Source organism: Chenopodium album, chromosome 9 (genome assembly GCF_948465745.1).
Source record: "Chenopodium album chromosome 9, dcCheAlbu1.1, whole genome shotgun sequence".
NCBI lineage: Eukaryota > Viridiplantae > Streptophyta > Magnoliopsida > Caryophyllales > Amaranthaceae > Chenopodium > Chenopodium album.
Window position 1 is genome coordinate 72194239 of NC_137842.1, and position 18817 is coordinate 72213055.

At 33.5% G+C, this 18817-nt stretch overlaps 2 protein-coding genes and 1 non-coding gene across 3 annotated transcripts; 2 read left to right on the forward strand and 1 right to left on the reverse strand.

Moving 5' to 3' along the window:
* Nucleotides 1–642: 642 nt before the first annotated feature.
* On the forward strand, nucleotides 643–1700 carry LOC145558135 (RNA polymerase II C-terminal domain phosphatase-like 4). The gene is made up of 3 exons (XM_081619269.1): nucleotides 643–1269; nucleotides 1430–1518; nucleotides 1628–1700. The coding sequence occupies exons 1-3, from the start codon at nucleotides 643–645 to the stop codon at nucleotides 1698–1700; spliced, it is 789 nt and encodes a 262-aa protein (XP_081475395.1).
* A 9104-nt stretch (nucleotides 1701–10804) lies between these two features.
* On the forward strand, nucleotides 10805–10876 carry TRNAE-UUC (transfer RNA glutamic acid (anticodon UUC)). The gene has a single exon. It is a non-coding gene; the product is annotated as a tRNA-Glu (tRNA).
* A 1911-nt stretch (nucleotides 10877–12787) lies between these two features.
* Nucleotides 12788–14824, reverse strand: LOC145560503 (uncharacterized). Its single transcript, XM_081621759.1, has one exon. It carries the CDS (start codon nucleotides 14788–14790, stop codon nucleotides 13093–13095), a length of 1698 nt encoding a protein of 565 aa, XP_081477885.1. The 5' UTR covers nucleotides 14791–14824; the 3' UTR covers nucleotides 12788–13092.
* Between the last annotated feature and the right edge of the window lie 3993 nt (nucleotides 14825–18817).

Consider the following 18817-nt stretch of genomic DNA (forward strand, 5'->3'; position numbering starts at 1 on the left):
GTAGAGTAGAATGGACTTCTTCAATATGATATTGGACCCCGTTTTTTAATTGGGTTTTATTGGGCCTGATAAATTGTTGCATAAAGACCTTTTTTTCTGGCTTAATTGTACAGGTGTAAAATTATGTTGAACGAGTAAAAGATAAGCATAATTTATTTATTCACTTCGTATAATTATTCTTGGTCTTATATTGGATTTTTTTCTTAAAAAAAATTACATATCTAAAATTCTAAATTAATTAACCTAAAATTATATTTATACACGATTTAAAAATATGATTTCATACATGCCACACCACTTCAAAAGTTTAATGTATATTTTGTTATATAAACTATTGATATTTTCTTTTTAAAACAAGATAAACTATTGATATTAACATAAATTTGGTTTGAGGTTTCCATTTAAGTGTAACTTTTAAGAAAGTCAATCCAAAAGAATGGTCTTTCTTGTTTTTTAACCGACTTATCATAATTCTTGGGAAAAGATTTACCTAAAAACTACTGATAAATCTTGGAGAACTATAAAACTGAACAACCCTAACAATACCTATAAATTAAAAGCTCCTACAATCTTTATTTATTCATAAACATAACAATTTCTAGAGCAATTTTTATATCTTTGATCAAAGAGAGTTAAAGAAATATGTGTGAGCTAGTATTATCTATTGATAATATTATTAACAATAATAACGGCGAACCATGCCAACATGGTGCATTCATCAACAACACATGCGCATTTTGCAAACGACTCAAGGAAGATTGCAACGATCCCATCACTATACCGTTTCGTTACATCGCTCCCAATTTCTCCCTAACCATAAATGCAATTCGACACCTAAGAGGTTGTAATTTCGGAACCTTACTAGACCGAAAGAAGCTAAATTTAGTACTCGACTTAGATCACACGTTGATACATTCGATAAAGACCAAATCGAAAGAGTTCACCCTAGAGGATAAGGAAAAGATCAAAACGTGTTACAAAGATGTACACGAGATTTGTGATGGGAAAAGATTGGTTAAGTTAAGGCCGGGTGTTCGTGAATTCCTTGAAGAAGCTAGCACTATGTTCGAGTTATCAATCTACACTATGGCAAAAGAATTCTACGCGAAAGAGGTGGCTAAAATGCTTAGATCGAACGTGTGTCAAAAAAGGGTTAAGTTTGAAAATGTGATTTCTAAGGAGGATTGTACTAAGCATAGACGACGGAAGAGGCTTGATGTTGTGTTGTCATCCGAACGGGTGGTTTTGATTGTGGATGATTTAGAAGAGGTTTGGCGTGAAGAAAATCACAAAAATTTAATAAATATTAAGCCATATAAGTTCTTCAAGAAAAAAAAGTCCTTGGGTTGAAGATTTGTTAGAAGATGACCAAGAACTTACTAGGGTTTTGGGTGTTCTAAAGACGGTTTATAATGTTTTTTATGAAAAGGAAGGAAGAAATTATGATGGTAAAGATGTGAGGGAAGTGCTTGAAAGTATCAAGATTCAGTCTTTAGTTGAAGAATTATTTGACGAGCGGTGGTTTGGAACAATTAATAAAGATTATTTTGAATGAGAAAAAATTATATGTGGTTATATCTAGGTTTTGTAAATGTATTTCATTGTATTTTTCTTAATGTAATTTTAGATATATGGTGTATAAGAAAATAGTCATTGAATTCACAAGTCACAATAATACTCTCGAAGATAAAGATCTTTAAAACTAACTATGACTAGTTCAACATAGATTAGTATTAATCTCTTGTTCTTAACCTTTTAGTTTTAGACTTTTTGTTTTAATTAGACTTTTAGTCATTCATAAGTAGAGCTATCAAAAGTTGACCTGATACGAAATACCGACTTAAACCCGATTATTAGCCGACCTATCTGAACCCGAAGAAAAGGTGACCCAAACCCGACATAAAACCAGCACTAGACCCGAGTATGTGAGACCCGAACCCGAAAATGAACTGACCTGGAAATGACCCGACCCGAATATAACCCGTAAATTATTGACCTGAATCGAACCCGAATTTAACCCAACCTGTTACAAACCCGACCCGAAATACCCCCGACTTGTTATTGAGCCGACCCAAATTCAAGCTTACCACGAACATTTATGACAAAATATAATGATTATATATGGTTCCATACGCCATTATATGACTCCGAGATGTATCCCCTAAAATCGCTAGCCTTTTCGACACCGGGCCCCTAAACCTCCAAAATTTCTCAAAAAGTGTGGATATTAGCCTTCAATTTTGGATTTTTTTTTTACCTTTTTTTAGCCCGGAAATAAAAATTGCCAAAATGTTTATCATGGTCCCTAATACACTCTGGGAGTCCAATTGAGTGGGTGGAACCATCCAATTTGTCTTTAAACAGCCAATTTACCGATTTACAACTTGCACCGATTTCTTTAATTCAAGCCTACCACGAACATTTATGAAAACATATAATGATCATATATGGTTCCAAACGGCATTATATGAGCCCGAGATGTATGTCCTAAAATATCAAGCCTTTTCAACACCTCCAAAATTTCTTAAAAAGCGTGGATATTAGCCTTAAATTTTGGAATTTTTTGACTTTTTTTCGCCTGTAAATAAAAAAAGCCAAAATGTTTACCAAGGTCCCTAATACCCTCCGAGAGGTCATTTGGGTGGGTGGAACCATCCAATTTTCCTTTAAACGGCAAATTTACCGATTTAAAACTTGCACCGATTTTGTTAACTCAAGCCTACCACGAACATTTCAGACAACATATAATAATCATATATGGTTCCATACGACATTATATGACCCCCCAGACGTATCCCTAAATTCTCAAGACTTTGCGACATCGGCCCCGAAACTTCCAAAATTTTTCAAAAAGCGTGGACATAGCCTTCAGTTTTGGAAATTTTTGACTTTTTTTCGCCAGAAAATAAAAATTACCGAAATGTTTACCATGGTCCCTAATACCTTCCATAAGTCCAATTGGGTGGGTGGAACCATCCAATTTACCGGTTTACAACTTGCACCGATTTCATTAAATGATTTTTATTATGAGGATTATTATTATGTTGCTTGATATTTATTATTGTTATTGCTTGATCACGCCTTTTATGCATGTTTAAAGGGAATTTGTACTTGGAATCACGCTTAATAAGATAATTAATAATTTGGTTTAGGCTAATATGATTTTAATTCAAGTGATCGCCAATAACAGTTTTATTTGTGCATTAATATTCAACCAACATAGATAAACAGGTTTAGGGTTAACCTAATAATTGCATATTAGTCCAAAAGCGCACATGAATACGAGTAGAATAAAGTAGAGGCCTATTTTATAGGGCGAGTCCCTTCTTTTGTAGATTGGATTCGTACCCTCATTCCCGAACCTTATTTGAAACATTTATAACAATATATAATGATCATATATGGTTCCAAACGGCATTATATGATCCCGAGATGTATCTCCTAAAATCTCAGCCTTGAAACCTCCAAAAGTTCTCAAAAAGCGTGGATATTAGCCTTCAATTTTGGAATTTTTTGACTTTTTTTCGCCTGCAAAAAAAATCTGCCGAAATGTTTACCATGATCCCTAATACCCTCCGCGAGTCCAACTGGGTGGGTGGAAGCATCCAATTTGCCTTTAAACTTCCAATTTACCGGTTTATAACTTGCACCGATTTCATTAACTCAAGTCCACCACGAACATTTATGACAACATATAATGATCATATATGGTTCCAAACGACATTATATGACCCCGAGATGTATCTCCTAAACTCTCAAGTCTTTTCGACACCTGGCCCCGAAACCTCCAAAATTTCTCAAAATGTGTGGATATTAGTCTTCAATTTTGGAGTTTTTTTTTTTACTTTTTTCGCCCATAAATAAAAATTGCCGAAATTTTTACCATGGTCTCTAATACCCTCCGAGAATCCATTTGGGTGGGTGGAACCATCCAATTTGCCTTTAAACGGTCAATTTACCGATTTACAACTTGCATCGATTTCATTAACTCAAGCCTACCACGAACATTTATGACAACATATAATGATCATTTATTATTCCAAACGGCATTACATGACCCCGAGATGTATCCCCTAAAATTTCATTTTTTTTTTGACACTCGGCCCCGAAACCTTCGAAATTTCTAAAAAAAGCATGGATAGCCTTCAATTTTGGAATTTTTTGACTTTTTTTCACTCGAAAATAAAAATTGCCGAAATGTTTACCATGGTCCCTAATACCCCCCGGGAGTCCAAATGGGTGAGTGGAACCATCCAATTTGCTTTTAAACGACCAATTTACCGTTTTACAACTTGCACCGATTTCATTAATTCAAGCCTACCACGAACATTTATGCACAACAAAAAATGATCATATATGGTTCCAAACGACATTATATGACACCGAGACGTATTCCCTTGAATTTCAAGACTTTTAGACACCGGGCCCCAAAAAATCCGAATTTCTCAAAAAAGTGGATATTCGCCTTCAATTTTTGTATTTTTTTACTATTGTTCTCCGGGAAATAAAAATTGCCGAAATGTTTACCATGGTTCATAATACCCTCCCAGAGTCCAATTGGATAGGTGGAATAATCCAATTTTCCTTTAAACGACCAATTTACCGATTTACAACTTGCACCGATTTCATTCATTTAAGGCTACCACGAACATTTATGACAACATATAATGATCATATATGGTTTCAAACGGCATCATATGACCCCGAGATGTATCTCCTAAACTATTAAGGCTTTTTAACAACGGGCCCCGAAACTTCCAAAATTTCTCAAAAAGCGTGAATATTAGCCTTCAATTTAGGAAATTTTTTACTTTTTTCATCCGGAAATAAAAATTGACGAAATATTTACCATGGTTCCTAATACCCTCTGGGAATCCTATTGGGTTTGGGGAACCATCCAATTTGCCTTTAAACGACAAATTTACCGATTTAAAACTCGCACTGATTTCATTAACTCAAGCCTACCACGAACATTTCTGACAACATATAATAATCATATATGGTTCCATACGACATTATATGACCCCCCAGATGTATTCCCTAAATTCTCAAGACTTTGCGACATCGGGCCCCGAAACCTCCAAAAATTTTCAAAAAGCGTGGACATTAACCTTAGTTTTGGAAAATTTTGACTTTTTTCGCCTGAAAATAAAAATTGCCGAAATGTTTACCATGTTCCTGAATATTCTCCATTAGTCCAATTGGGTGGGTTGAACCATCCAATTCGCCTTTAAAAGGCCAATTTATCAGTTTACAACTTGCACCGATTTCATTAACTTAAGCCTACCACAAACATTTATGACAACATATGATGATCATATTTGGTTCCAAATGGCATTACATGACCCCGCGATGTATCTCTTAAAATCACAAGTCTTTTCGACACTTGGCCCCGAAACCTCAAAAATTTCTCAAAAAGCTTGGATATTAGCCTTCAATTTTGGAATTTTTTGAATTTTTTCGCCTGTGAATAAAAATTGCCGAAATGTTTACCATGGTCCCTAATACCCTCCGAGAGTCCAATTGAGGGGGTGAACCATCCTTTTAACTTTAAACGGTCAATTTACCGGTTTACAACTTGCACCGATTTTTATTAATTCAAGCCTATCACAAACATTTATGACAACATATAATGTTCATATATGGTTCCAAACGGCATTATATGACCCTGAGATTTATTTTCTAAAATCTCAAGCCTTTTCGACACCTGGATTTGAAACCTCCTAAGTTTCTCAAAAGCTGTGGATATTAGCCTTCAATTTTGGAATTTTTTGACTTTATTTCGTCCGTAAATAAAAATTACTGAAATGTTTACAATGGTCCTTGATACCCTCTGAGAGTCCATTTTGGTGGGTGGAACCATCCAGTTTGCCTTTAAACGGCCAATTTAACAGTTTACATCTTGCACCGATTTTATTAAATCAAGCCTACCATGAACGTTTATGACAACATATAATTAGGGATGGCAACGGGTCGGACTCGGAGCGGATTATGCTAAATCCGACTTTGACCTGACAGGAAGTCGGAGGTTAAATCCGACATCCAACTCCGACATCCGACTCTGACTCCGACTTCAATATCCGACCTCCGACTCCGACTCCGATCCGACCCGACTCCGAGTTTTTTTTTCATTATTCAATATACTTTGAGATGTTGGGCTATTTGGGATTTTACAACCCACACCCAATGCCACCATGACCCACTATCTATTTGAGTCGGAGTCGGATAATCCGTTAAAGTCGGACATTTGTCGGAGTCGGATTTTTTTCTCGGATTTTTTGTAGGATCCGACTCCGACCCTCCTTCGACTCGGAGTCGGATTATTTTAACGGAGTCGAACTCGGATTACTTTTTTCTCGGACTCGGAGAGGATATTTTACCTCGGATCGGGGCGGAGTAGGGTCGGATCCGGACTAGATTGCCATCCCTACATATAATGATCATATGGTTCCAAATGGCACTATATAACCTCGAGATGTATCCCGTAAAATCTTATTTCTTTTCGACACCGGGCCAAAACCTTCGAAATTTCTATAAAAACATGGTTATTAGCCTTCAATTTTGGAATTTTTTAAATTTTTTCCGCACGGGAAAAAATATTTCCGAATTTTTTACCCCGGGAGTCCAATTGGGTGGGTGGAACCACCAATTTGTCTCTAAACGACCAATATACCGGTTTACAACTTGCACCGATTTCATTGATTGACTAGAGCCTACTACGAATATTTATGACAACAAATAATGATCATAAATGGTTCCAAAGGACATTATATGAACCCGAGATATATTCTCTAAAATCTCAAGTACTTTCGACACCGGGTCTCGAAACCTCCAAAATTTCTCAAAAAAGTGGATATTAGCCTGCAATTTTGGAATTTTTTGACCTGTTTTTGCCCGGAAATAAAAATTGTAAAATGTTTACCATGGTCCCTAATACTCTCTGGGAGTCCAATTGGTTGGGTGGAACCTTCCATTTTGCCTTGAAACGGCCTATTTATTGATTTACAACTTGCATCGATTTTATTTACTCAAGTCTACCACGAACATTTATGACAACATATAATGATCATATATGGTTCCAAACGGCATTATATGAACCCGATATATATTCTCTAAAATCTCAAGCCTTTTCGATACCGGGCCCTAAAACCTCCAAATTTTCTCAAAAAGCATGGATATTAACCTTCAATTTTGGATTTTTTTGACTTTTTTCGCTTGAAAATAAAAATTTCCGAAATGTTTACCATGGTCCCTAACATCCTTTGGGAGTCCAATTGGGTGGGTGGAACCGTGGAACCATCCAATTTGCCTTTAAACGGTCAATTTACCGATTTACAACTTGCACCAATTTCATTAATTCAAGCCTACTACGAACATTTATGACAACACATAATGATCATATATGGTTCAAAACGACATTATATGACCCTGAGATGTATGTCCTAAAATTTCAATCATTTTCGACGCCTGACCCCGAAACCTCCAAAATTTCTCAAAAAGCGTGGATAATAGACTTCAATTTTGGATTTTTTTGACTTTTTTTTTGCCCGTAAATAAAATTTGCTGAAATATTTACCATGGTCCCTAATACCCTATAAGAGTCCAATTGTGTGGGTAGAACCATCCAATTTGCCTTTAAAAGGCCTATTTACCGGTTAACAACTCGCACCGATTTTATTAACTCAAGCTTACAACGAACATTTATGACAACATATAATGATCATATAATATTCCAAACGACATTTATGTGACCCCGAGATGTATCCCCTAATTTTGAAGGCTTTTTGACATCGGGCCCCGAAACCTCCAAAATTACTCAAAAAGCGTGGATATTAGCCTTTAATTTTGGAATTTTTTGACTTATTTTTGCCCGAAAATAAAAAAAAATGTCTGAAATGTTTACTATGGTCCCTAATACCTTCCATGCGTCCAATTGGGTGGGTGGAACTATCCAATTTGTCTTTAAACGGCCAATATATCGGTTTACAATTTGCACTAATTTAATTGATTCAAGCCTACCACGAACATTTATGACAACTTATATTGTTCATATATGGTTCCAAACGGTATTATATAACCCCGAGATGTATTTCCTAGAATTTCAATACTTTTCGACATCGGGCCTCAAAACCTCTTAAATTTCTCAAAAAGCGTGGATATTAGCCTTCAATTTTGGAATTTTTTGACTTTTTTTCGCCCGCAAATAAAATTTGCCGAAATGTTTACCATGGACCCTAGTACCTTCTGAGATTCCAATTGGGTGTGTGGAACCATTCAATTTGCATATAAACGGCTAATTTACCGGTTTACAACTTGCACCGATTTCATTAACTCAAGCCTACCATGAACATTTATGACAACAAATAATGATCATATATGGTTCCAAACAACATTATATGACCCTGATATGTATCTCCTAAAATATTAATACTTTTCTACTCCGGGCCTCGAAAGCTCCAATATTTCTCAAAAAGTGTGGATATTAGCCTTTAATTTTGGAATTTTTTGATTTATTTTTTCCCGGAAATAAAAATTGCCGAAATGTTTACCATGGTTCCTAATCTCCTTCGGGAGTCCAATTGGGTGGGTGAAACCATCCAATTTGCCTTTAAACGACCAATCTACCGGTTTACAACTTGCGTCGATTTCATGAATTCAAGCCTACCACGTATGACAACAAATAATGATCATATATGGTTTCAAACGACATTATATGACCCCGAGATGTATCACATAGAATTTCAAGACTTTTCGACACCGGGCCCCGAAATATCCAAAATTTCTCAAAAGCGTGGATATTAGCCTTCAATTTTGGAATTTTTTTTACTTTTTTTTCGCCCGAAAATAAAAATTGCCGAAATTTTTACCGTGGTCCCTAATACCCTCCGAGAGTCCAATTGGGTGTGTGGAACCATTCAATTTGCTTATAAACGACCAATTTACCGGTTTACAACTTTCACCGATTTACCGGTTCACAATGGGCAATTTAATTAACTTGCACTAAACCCGACTTGAACCGAAATTGACCCAAACCCGTTTTAACCTGTCAAAACCCGAATTTAACTCGACTTGTTACTAACCTGACCCTGAATTCAACCTAACCCGAATTTAATCCAACCTGTTACAAACTCGATCCGAAATCAACCCTTCTTGTTATTGACCTGACCCAAATTCAACCCGACTTGTTATTGACCCAACCCGAATATTTCTACCAGATCTATTACTAACCCGGCCCAAAAATTCAACCCGATCTGTTATTAACCCGACTCGAAATCAACACGACTTGTTATTGACCCGACCTAAATTCAACCTAAATTGTTCCTGACCCGATTTCAAATCATCTTAAATGAAATTTAGAGCACATTATTATTGTTGATCAAAGCATTTTGTCTTGGGAGACTAAGGCCAGCAAAAGAAAAGAGCATCATCCTCAAATTTAAGAGTTAAATATAATATATATTTGTTATATGGTCAAAGGAGATAATTATCTTCCTAAATTATAGACTATAGTTCCCTAGTATATTGCCATATATATTATAGTCAAAGGAAATAATTAGCTTGATAAAAATGATAATTATCTATATTATAGTTAGTTGAACCCGAATATGACCTGATTTGGAAATGACCCGACCTGATTGTAACCTGCAAATTATTGGCTTGAACATAACCCGACTTGAATCCGATAATGACCCGACTTGGAAATGACCCAACCTGATTATAACCCGCAAATTATTGACTTGAACCGAACCCGACTTGAACCCGAGAACGACCCGACTTGATTATAATCCGCAAATTATTGAATTGAACCAAACCTGACTCAAACCCGAAAATGACCCTACCTGATTCCAACCCACAAATTATTGACTTGAACCGAGTCCGACTCGAATCCGAGAATTATCCTAACCCGTTTTAACCCATGAAAACCCAATTAAACCCGACCTATTGTTCACCCGACCCGAATGTAACCCGACCTGTTATTAACCCGACCTAAACCCGATAAGAAGTATGACCCGACTCAAGCATTACCCAACCCAAACCTGACCCGCATAGGTTATGGAATTCATCTGAATTGACCTAACCCGAGTTGACTCGACCCACTCTTACCCGACCCAAGCACGACCGGTTTACACGAATTGATAGTTCTACTAAAAGCATAGTTAGTGTATGAGTATCTTTTATCTTGTTAATATCGTCTAGATACTTAGCTATTACGCTTAAGGCTCTCTAAATCTCGATGGAAATCATTAAGCTTCCTAATTCTACATGGTATCAAGACGTAGTGTAACATAAAGATCATGAGTTCGAATCTCATCCGCCCCTCCTTTCAAAGTGGAATATTAAACGCAAGTACTACGTCTATAGTATATATAGTGTTTGCAATACTACAAAAAAAAAATTCCTTTCAAAAATATTGTTACTACCTATGTTATGTTTCTACTTTCGTAAAAAAAAAAATAAAAAATAAAATAAATTAATAACCTTATGTTTCTACTTTAATTTGTCGCCAATTCCTAGTCTAACCATGATACTTTCTACATTTGGTTGATCAATCACTCAAAATTTAATTAAATTAATTTAATTTCCTACACTTTTGATAAATAAATTCTAAAGCAAGAATATAATAGAGAGGTAATTATGACAGAATAGGCTTAGCTAGATACTTTTACATTTTTTGAGACCTACTTTTTTTTATTATTAAATTGTCCAAATGGGCTTATAATATAATAATGAAAGAAATGCAGTTTATATAAGTTAATAGTTTTAGTTATTGTTTTATAGGACAACTTATTGTTATATAAACAAATCCGATGTCGTCCAGCGGTTAGGATATCTGGCTTTCACCCAGGAGACCCGGGTTCGATTCCCGGCATCGGAACTTTTTTGCTTATCCCTTGACAAGTGCTTAAAAGTCTGTACTTTACACAAAATAACATTTGTTTTTGTGGGAACAATTATAAGGTTTAGTGGCTAATTATGTAATTTCCCCTCATATAATTAACTTTTGATAATATATTTAGTCTCTATTTTTATGTGAGTTTGAGAATTTATTTTTATTTTTAATCAAATGATTGTAATCAAATGATTTTATTTTTATTTTTATTTTTATTTTATTTTTATTTTTATTTTATTTTTTGTTTGTTTTGATGCAAAATGAAGTTATAATACTAATTACACTTATTTGCCTGTAATTTTGTTATGAGTTTTTACAAAAATATTAAATGCTTATAAGTAACCTAAAGACTACATATATCATTACCGGCTTTTAAAATCATTTGGATTATTGTAACTAAAGATGTTTATACCTACTCGTCAAAATAAAAAATTGATGTTTATACCTTAATCAATTATTAAAATATAAGCTTTTAGTAAAGAGTATATTGGGGTTTTGTACGAAATAACAATTCAGATTGTCTTTTGTTTAGAGATGATTATTATTCATGTTATTGAAGAAGTATATTACGTTGTATGTTACATGTCTGATGGTTATGTTACAACAATAATTTTCTTAATCAAAAAATTAATGTGCAGTAATCATCCCAACTAATAACAAATCAAAGTGTTTAGTTGACTTGATCTTGAAGCTGCTAATTAGTAATTAAAACCAAATTAACACTAATAAACAATAGTTTAATTACGAGATTCGGTGGTTAGCCATCTAATTAATTAATAATGCTTGAGTTACAAGTTGCATGACATTGAGCACAACGTCTGCAGCTCATAAGCTGAGAAATACAGATATGATAACTAGGCCATGTGATGCTCCAGTTATGGCACACACGCATAATGTTTACTGTTTAACTTTATATTATATTATATTTATACTCCCTAATCTAGTTATAATTAAATTAGGAGAAAGGAAATGTATAATATGATATTGATTAATATTATACTTTTATTATTATGAAAGATGTAAATATAAATAATTGTGTAGTACATCCTGTGCAACACATGCTTTACAACTTTTAGCAGTGGACTGAATTTATGGTCAATAAGAATTAAGAAGAAAATTGTGTAAGGTCTTAGCTTTATCAAGCTAAGGAACTTTGCTTGGACTAGGGATGGTAATGGGGCCGCGGACCAGCACTTAGGAGTCCCATCCGTGATCCGTAGGCTAAATTCCGTGATAAAGTAGGAGTTTAGGGAATTTGCAAAGACTAACATGACACGACTTAATTAGGTACAATAGACACTTGTGACATGTTTTAAAACACAAAAGACGACTACTAGGTTGTGTTGTGCCTTAGCGCTGGTACCTTAGATAGGCAGCACGACACCATGGGAGCCCATTGCCAGCAAACCATTATCTAATTAGAAATGTTGTAAACGTATCAATGTGATAACAAATTAATTAAAAAAAATCTTCGTTATCTGTTGATATAGAAAGAAATAGACGTTTATGGAAAAGATCATATCTATAGTGCACTTATTAGGAAAAGTTCTATCTTTACCAAAATATGTTAATTATCATGGTAATTAATTAAAAAAAAAAGGTAAAAATTATATAATATTTTTTCTTTTGTTGTTTGCTGAATATAAATAATCTGACACTGGTTAATGTTCATATAAGAAGTTAAGAAAATCAATATTAATTAAATCAACGGTCTTGTAATTGTTCGAACCATGTCACATGCATCAAAATATATTTTTGGAAGAATACATTAAGAAGATTCCAAGAATAAGGTTGGCGCTTATATATGAAAATTATTTAATTAAATTAGATTAAGACGTTATATCAGTTTAGTTAAGGTTTAAAAAATAACAGAGTAATTAACAATATAGATTCTTCTTGGAATAAATCATGAAAATTTTGTATTATCTGATCGAATATGTACAAAAACATTATACAACTAGTACGAAATCAAACAGTTTACAGATAGTATGAAGCTTCGAATAATCAAGACCGAAAAATGAAAGAGAAAATCGAAATTAGGATAATTCTCTGTATAATTATAAAGATGTGAATGTATATCATTAATCCTGAAACATCCAAGGGAAAAAAAGAATCTAAAAAAATGTGTAACAAATGGAATTATTACAACTAATTTGACTGTAAGATCGAAAAATGTCAAATTTGCGAGCATTGATCAAATCTCATGAACTATAAACTTGGTTACAAATGATGCAATAAGTTGAGATAATTTTCCCAATAGCACCATCATTTTCGATCTTCAAATTTCGAGTCATTTTATTCCAAAGATGAACACCATAAGACTCCCTAATAATCTTGTTGTACGTGTTTGTAACCCATTCTGAATCACTTTTACCAGTGGAGTTTCGAAACAACTTGTAAATCTTGTACCAATCAACAGGATAAAATGCCATAGGAGACATCATATTGAACTGATACCGCGAATCATCTACTGTGCTTTTTATAACTCGTGTAGCCATGTATGGTCCATTATGGCCCCATAAACTCCCGTCAAAAGTCGAGTTGAACTCTTCCAAGAACCTTAGCAACAAAGGATGTTCCTTATCAAAGATCAATACCGCGTTGTTTACTGAAACCCACACCTTCTTTTTCTCATCTAATTCTTGTACTCCAATAGTATTCCTTAAGCCTGAAACATCCTTTAGTATTATCATATCGGTGTCAAGATACACCCCTCCATACTTGTACAAGATTACGAGCCTTAAAAGATTTGACAAATTTTGAGCAATAGGGATCTTCCCTGGGTCCATCTTGCCATCCTTGAGCCTTTGGAGCCAATCATTAGCCGGTGTTCCACTAAACAGAAGGTTAAAATCCGGGGCTATTGGCAGGATTAAGTGCCCGCGTTCTATCAATGGTTGAATCATTTCTCTACCTGGTTTCGAGGCCATTATCCTGGAGACTATGAAGACACAACCTCCAGGGTGTGCCTTAACAACACTCTCTAAGGAAAACATTTCGCGCTTGCCAAAAAACTTGGCTGACGATATCCATGTCATAAAGATATTCACCCTGCATCTTTTTTCACTGATGTAATGCTGTAACTTTTCCTCAAACATTCGCGTCTTTGGTGTTGACTCGAGTACTTTAGAACCTGGAAGCCTTAACTTGATCCACTGCATCCTTTCTTCGGATGAATTACTGTGAGGAGGATTTGAAAGATGATCATATTGGTCAATTGACGCGACAATTGATTCGTCGTCCTCATCTTCTTCTGCCTCTTCCTGTTTTTTCTCTGTCTGAATGACGGCTTCAGGTGGAGATGTAGACTGCGTTTGATCATTTTTTTCGATTTTTGCTTCCTCGACGACGGATGCTTCTGGTGACACTGATGAATTGACTGTAGCATCATTCAAAGGTGAATCAACAACTGGAGTTTCTGATATCTTTTCGATTTTTTTCTCTTCCTGCACTACCTCTGCTGTCAAATTCTGAGACGGAATTTCGACTATAGGAGATGGTGAAATCTGTTCATCTTTCTTATCCTGCACTACTTCTGGTGTCGGATTTGGAAAGGACGGAATCTCAACAATAGTTGGTGGTTGAACCTGATCATCCTTCTCTTCCTGCCCAAATGTCGAATTTGGAGCCGGATTTTCGACAACAGAATCCGGTGGAAATTGGGAATCCGACAGCAACGGCGCAGTTGCTGGATTTGATTCTGGGTTGACAACAATCTCCTCCTTCAGTAAACTAACAGAAGGGGTTGTGAAATCGTTGACCGACAACGGAGTTGTTGCTTCTTTCGTCGTTGGAGTAAGGTTAACAATCCTAAGGTATTCAAAATGATTAATATATTGTTGAGGGTACTTTAGATAAAGCAGAGACAAAAAGGAGATTGTGAAGAAAGCAGTAATCATGTAAATTGATACAAATGATGAAGGTATGAAGGAGAAACATTTTCGATTCGAATTCGACATTTTTATGTTCAGAGAACAGGAAGATGAAGAAGAAAAAAAAAACAGGGGAAATTTCTAAGGTTCAGTCAAGAAATCTGCATTATGTTTCTTGCAAGAAGATTATGAGCATTAATTTTTTGTTTTGTAATGCTAATTGATTTTTATAAGTAATATTGCTAATTGGTTGTGACAGAGTGTAGAGGAATATGGAAGAACAAATAAATTGATTGAATGAAAAGAATAATATTAATTTTGTAAAAATGTCCTTTGAAGATTATCCAAGCATGATATACATTTGACTTGTGAGATTTAAGCAAAGTTGTAAGCTTTTAATTAATTTTTCTACCTTATATTAAAAATTTGATTATAATAATTGGGATATAATATATGTTACATGAAAAGAGGTGGAGTGAATGTTTCTATCAAATTCGTTGACTTGATTTTTTATAGAAGTTGTGGGTTAATTTTATATTATTATTACAAATGATTTCGACATCTCACAAAATTAATTAAAATTAATTTATAATAGATTAATTAATTTCATGGGTAATTTATTTAATTGGATATATTATTATGAGTTGGTAAGATCAAGAAAGTTGTGCATAGGATGTCATTGTACTTATAAATTTATAATTGTATAACAGCAGTGAAGACTATTAGTTTGTCATCATTCTCGAACAAAAGTGATTGAAAGTGTTACGGCGGCGATTAAGAATAATAGTTGTTAAAATGTAAGTTGTATAAAAAGTTTGGATGATAAAGAACATAATGATAGTAGTGAAATATGCTAAATTGCTAGTTTTTAGGTTGGATGGTGTTTATATAAGGTAGCAAAAGTTGTTTCTGTGATAGTGTTTTGAGATTCGGATTATGTTTCTTTATATAATAATCTATTTGGTACAATTTTCAACAATTAGTTTAGCTGATATTTGAACACGATTATGACATACAATGTGATGTAACTACTCTTTCACATTGAACAGGTCATCATTAACGGTTTGTAATCAAGTTGATTAGTGATAACATGTAAGAACAATTAAAATTTTCTAGTACCAAGTAGATGTAATCTAAATAAGTAAATATACCACAATGAATTTTATGGAGAAAGATTATTTTATAGGAGATAATCCTTATAGCCTTTTTATTATCATTGTATCACGGATTCACGGTAAAATAGCTAGTTTTAAAATTGAAATATATGGATGGTAAAAAAAAATAAAAATAATAAATAAATAAATAAAGTCAATCAAAAGGTCAATAACTCAACATGATTGTACTTATTAACTATTGTTATGAAGGATTTTCCATTTTTAGGGGATTTGTTATTAATTGTGTAGATAGAAATAATGAATTTTGATTATAATTTCCATCTCTGAACGATTTTTCCCTTTTTCTATTATCTTGATTGAATATTTATTGCAATTTTAGAAGGAATGATAAGATTTACTTAAGCAAAATGTGATCAAAATTGATATGGAGTTTTATTTTATTAATAATAATTGACATATTATTATGCAAACAATTTTAGTAGAAAATGAGATTTGATCGATTTGTTGTGAATTGTGATGTGATCAGTTTGATTTGGAGTCATGATTTTACAAATTTCTTTCCATTAATGATACTATGAAACAATTGGCATAGCTTTTGTGGCACTTCGTAAGCTATATAGTACAATTCTATAGAACTGGATTGCATTTGGTGGACTAAGGATCTGTTCACATTTACTGAACTGAGCTGAACTAAATTGAACTGAGTATTTTATGAGAGAAAGGAGCTGAACTGAACTGAACTGATTGGAGCTGAACTAAATGAAGTAAAGTGAACTGAACTGAAATTAAGATGAAGTGGACAGGCCTTAAGACTTGTGAAACTAATCAAAATTGATTTTTGTGAATTACAACAATTTTTATTACTAAAACATATTGTTATAACCAAAATAAGGTTCGGCTTAAGTGAGATCGCATATAAGACAAAGATTCGCTTAATATCTCGCAAAATTACATTATAAATATTGTCGAATTCTTATTTGAACTTAGGTTTAAAAATGATACCAAAAAAAAAAAAAAAAAAAAAGTAGTAATAGTGATGTCATAAACTATACGAGCATCTTCTATTATTTATTCAGTCAATTTTAATAGACGTAGTAGTAGATTAATAGTGGCTTATTTGCGTGAGTAATGTTCCTTGTGGATATTCTAATTCATAAAATATTTTTAATAATTGTCCTTGCATTAATGATGTTCTTGCTTGCACTTGTTCAAGGCTTACAATACTTGTTCTACAATTCACAAAGCGTTAGTAAAGCTGAAATTATTCGTTTTAAACTAGAATGTCAAGGATAATATCCTTGATTAACAATCAAAGGCAATTTAAGTACAATTTTAATTAATTTATGTTCACGAATTACGAAGCAAATATTGCAGACGAATCACAAACACAGCACCTTTAAAGGAATTAGTTGCAGTTCCTACTGGTAGAATAAACTACGCTAAATTTTATTATATTTTAAATTTTTTTGGTGAAAATCATTTGATTTTATAGTAGTATAATGTTTAGTGTCTATATTTTGTTTTCTAATAGCCATTTTGTCTAACATTTTCTTTTTATTTTCAAAAATTAGTAGTTCACAGGAAATTCCAATAATTTAATTATTTTTATATTGAAAGTCTTACTCCTAAATTAACATGTGAGGGCACATGAAAGACAAGCTGGTATTATTCTACGTATCTATAGAACAAATTGAATACATAAAAGTTCCAAATTATGCATGTCACATTGTCACCTAAATAATTACATATATATCCAAGAAAAATAAATATAGTAATTTTATATATATATATATAATATCCATACCAATTCACTTTTCATTAGATTTAGTTAATTAACAATATTCATGCCGATTCAAGTCTACATTACACCGGAATTTACATATCTCTTGACGACACGATAACAAATATTATGTACAAACCGACTTGTTAATTACACATCAAAGACATAATTTGTTTTATACATAAGCACCCGCCTTCTTAAATTATCATCACCATGTATATTTACATTCTTTATACCATACATGATAGCATGATGTATAACAGAATTTACAAGCCAAAAGGTTCATAAAGTGATCCACTAAATAATTCTCAATCATCTTATTCTATACAAAGTACATAATTTCTGGTATAAATCATATTCAAGATTTCAAACTAGTGTAAATTATGAGTAGAATTTGCTTGATTTCCTCTTTCTCATCTTTTCCGTTGCTACCTTGCTCAGTTGCTCCTACATGCTCCTACCGCAAGATACTCACTGCCTCTTATATATATGCACTCCAATTTTCTTTCTTTTTTCCTTACTTTGTTAGACATTTTCCAATATTTTCTTTATTAGGCATGTTCTTAATTAAATATTTACTAACTTTAATGTGATAATTGATAAAACAAAGCACTTGATAGTCACGTTACAACGACTACCAAAGGTACGTATTAGTTTAGTAAACCAATTTCTCACCACGTGTGGATACCTTTTGTTCCTCCTTAAGTAATATAGATTCTACGCATATAAATTTCTAGTATGACTAATTGCACTAATAATATTTCTTATAATTATGTATAAATAAGTTTGTTGAGTAGTTAGCGATAGGAACCCGTTCGAGGTCGCGACTATAATTTTAAATGTGGATGTGACCAAAGTTAGACCTAAGATGACTTGTTATATTCTTGAAAGATGAATTTATGCAAAGGTTTAAACCGCTGCATCGAATTGATAGTGACTTTTTATATTGTTCAATGTATAATGTCACAGAAGAATCTTATGTAAAGTAAAGGTATCAGTTCGAGTATTCGAGTTGAGTTCGATTAAGTCAAATCAGGTCAGGTCTATTTCAAATTCGAGTCATGTTAAACCATGCAAGTTAAACTTTAAATCGGATATTTTTCTAATCGGATTAGATTTGTTCTCCTCTATTCAGATAAGATCATTTTAATTACTGTAT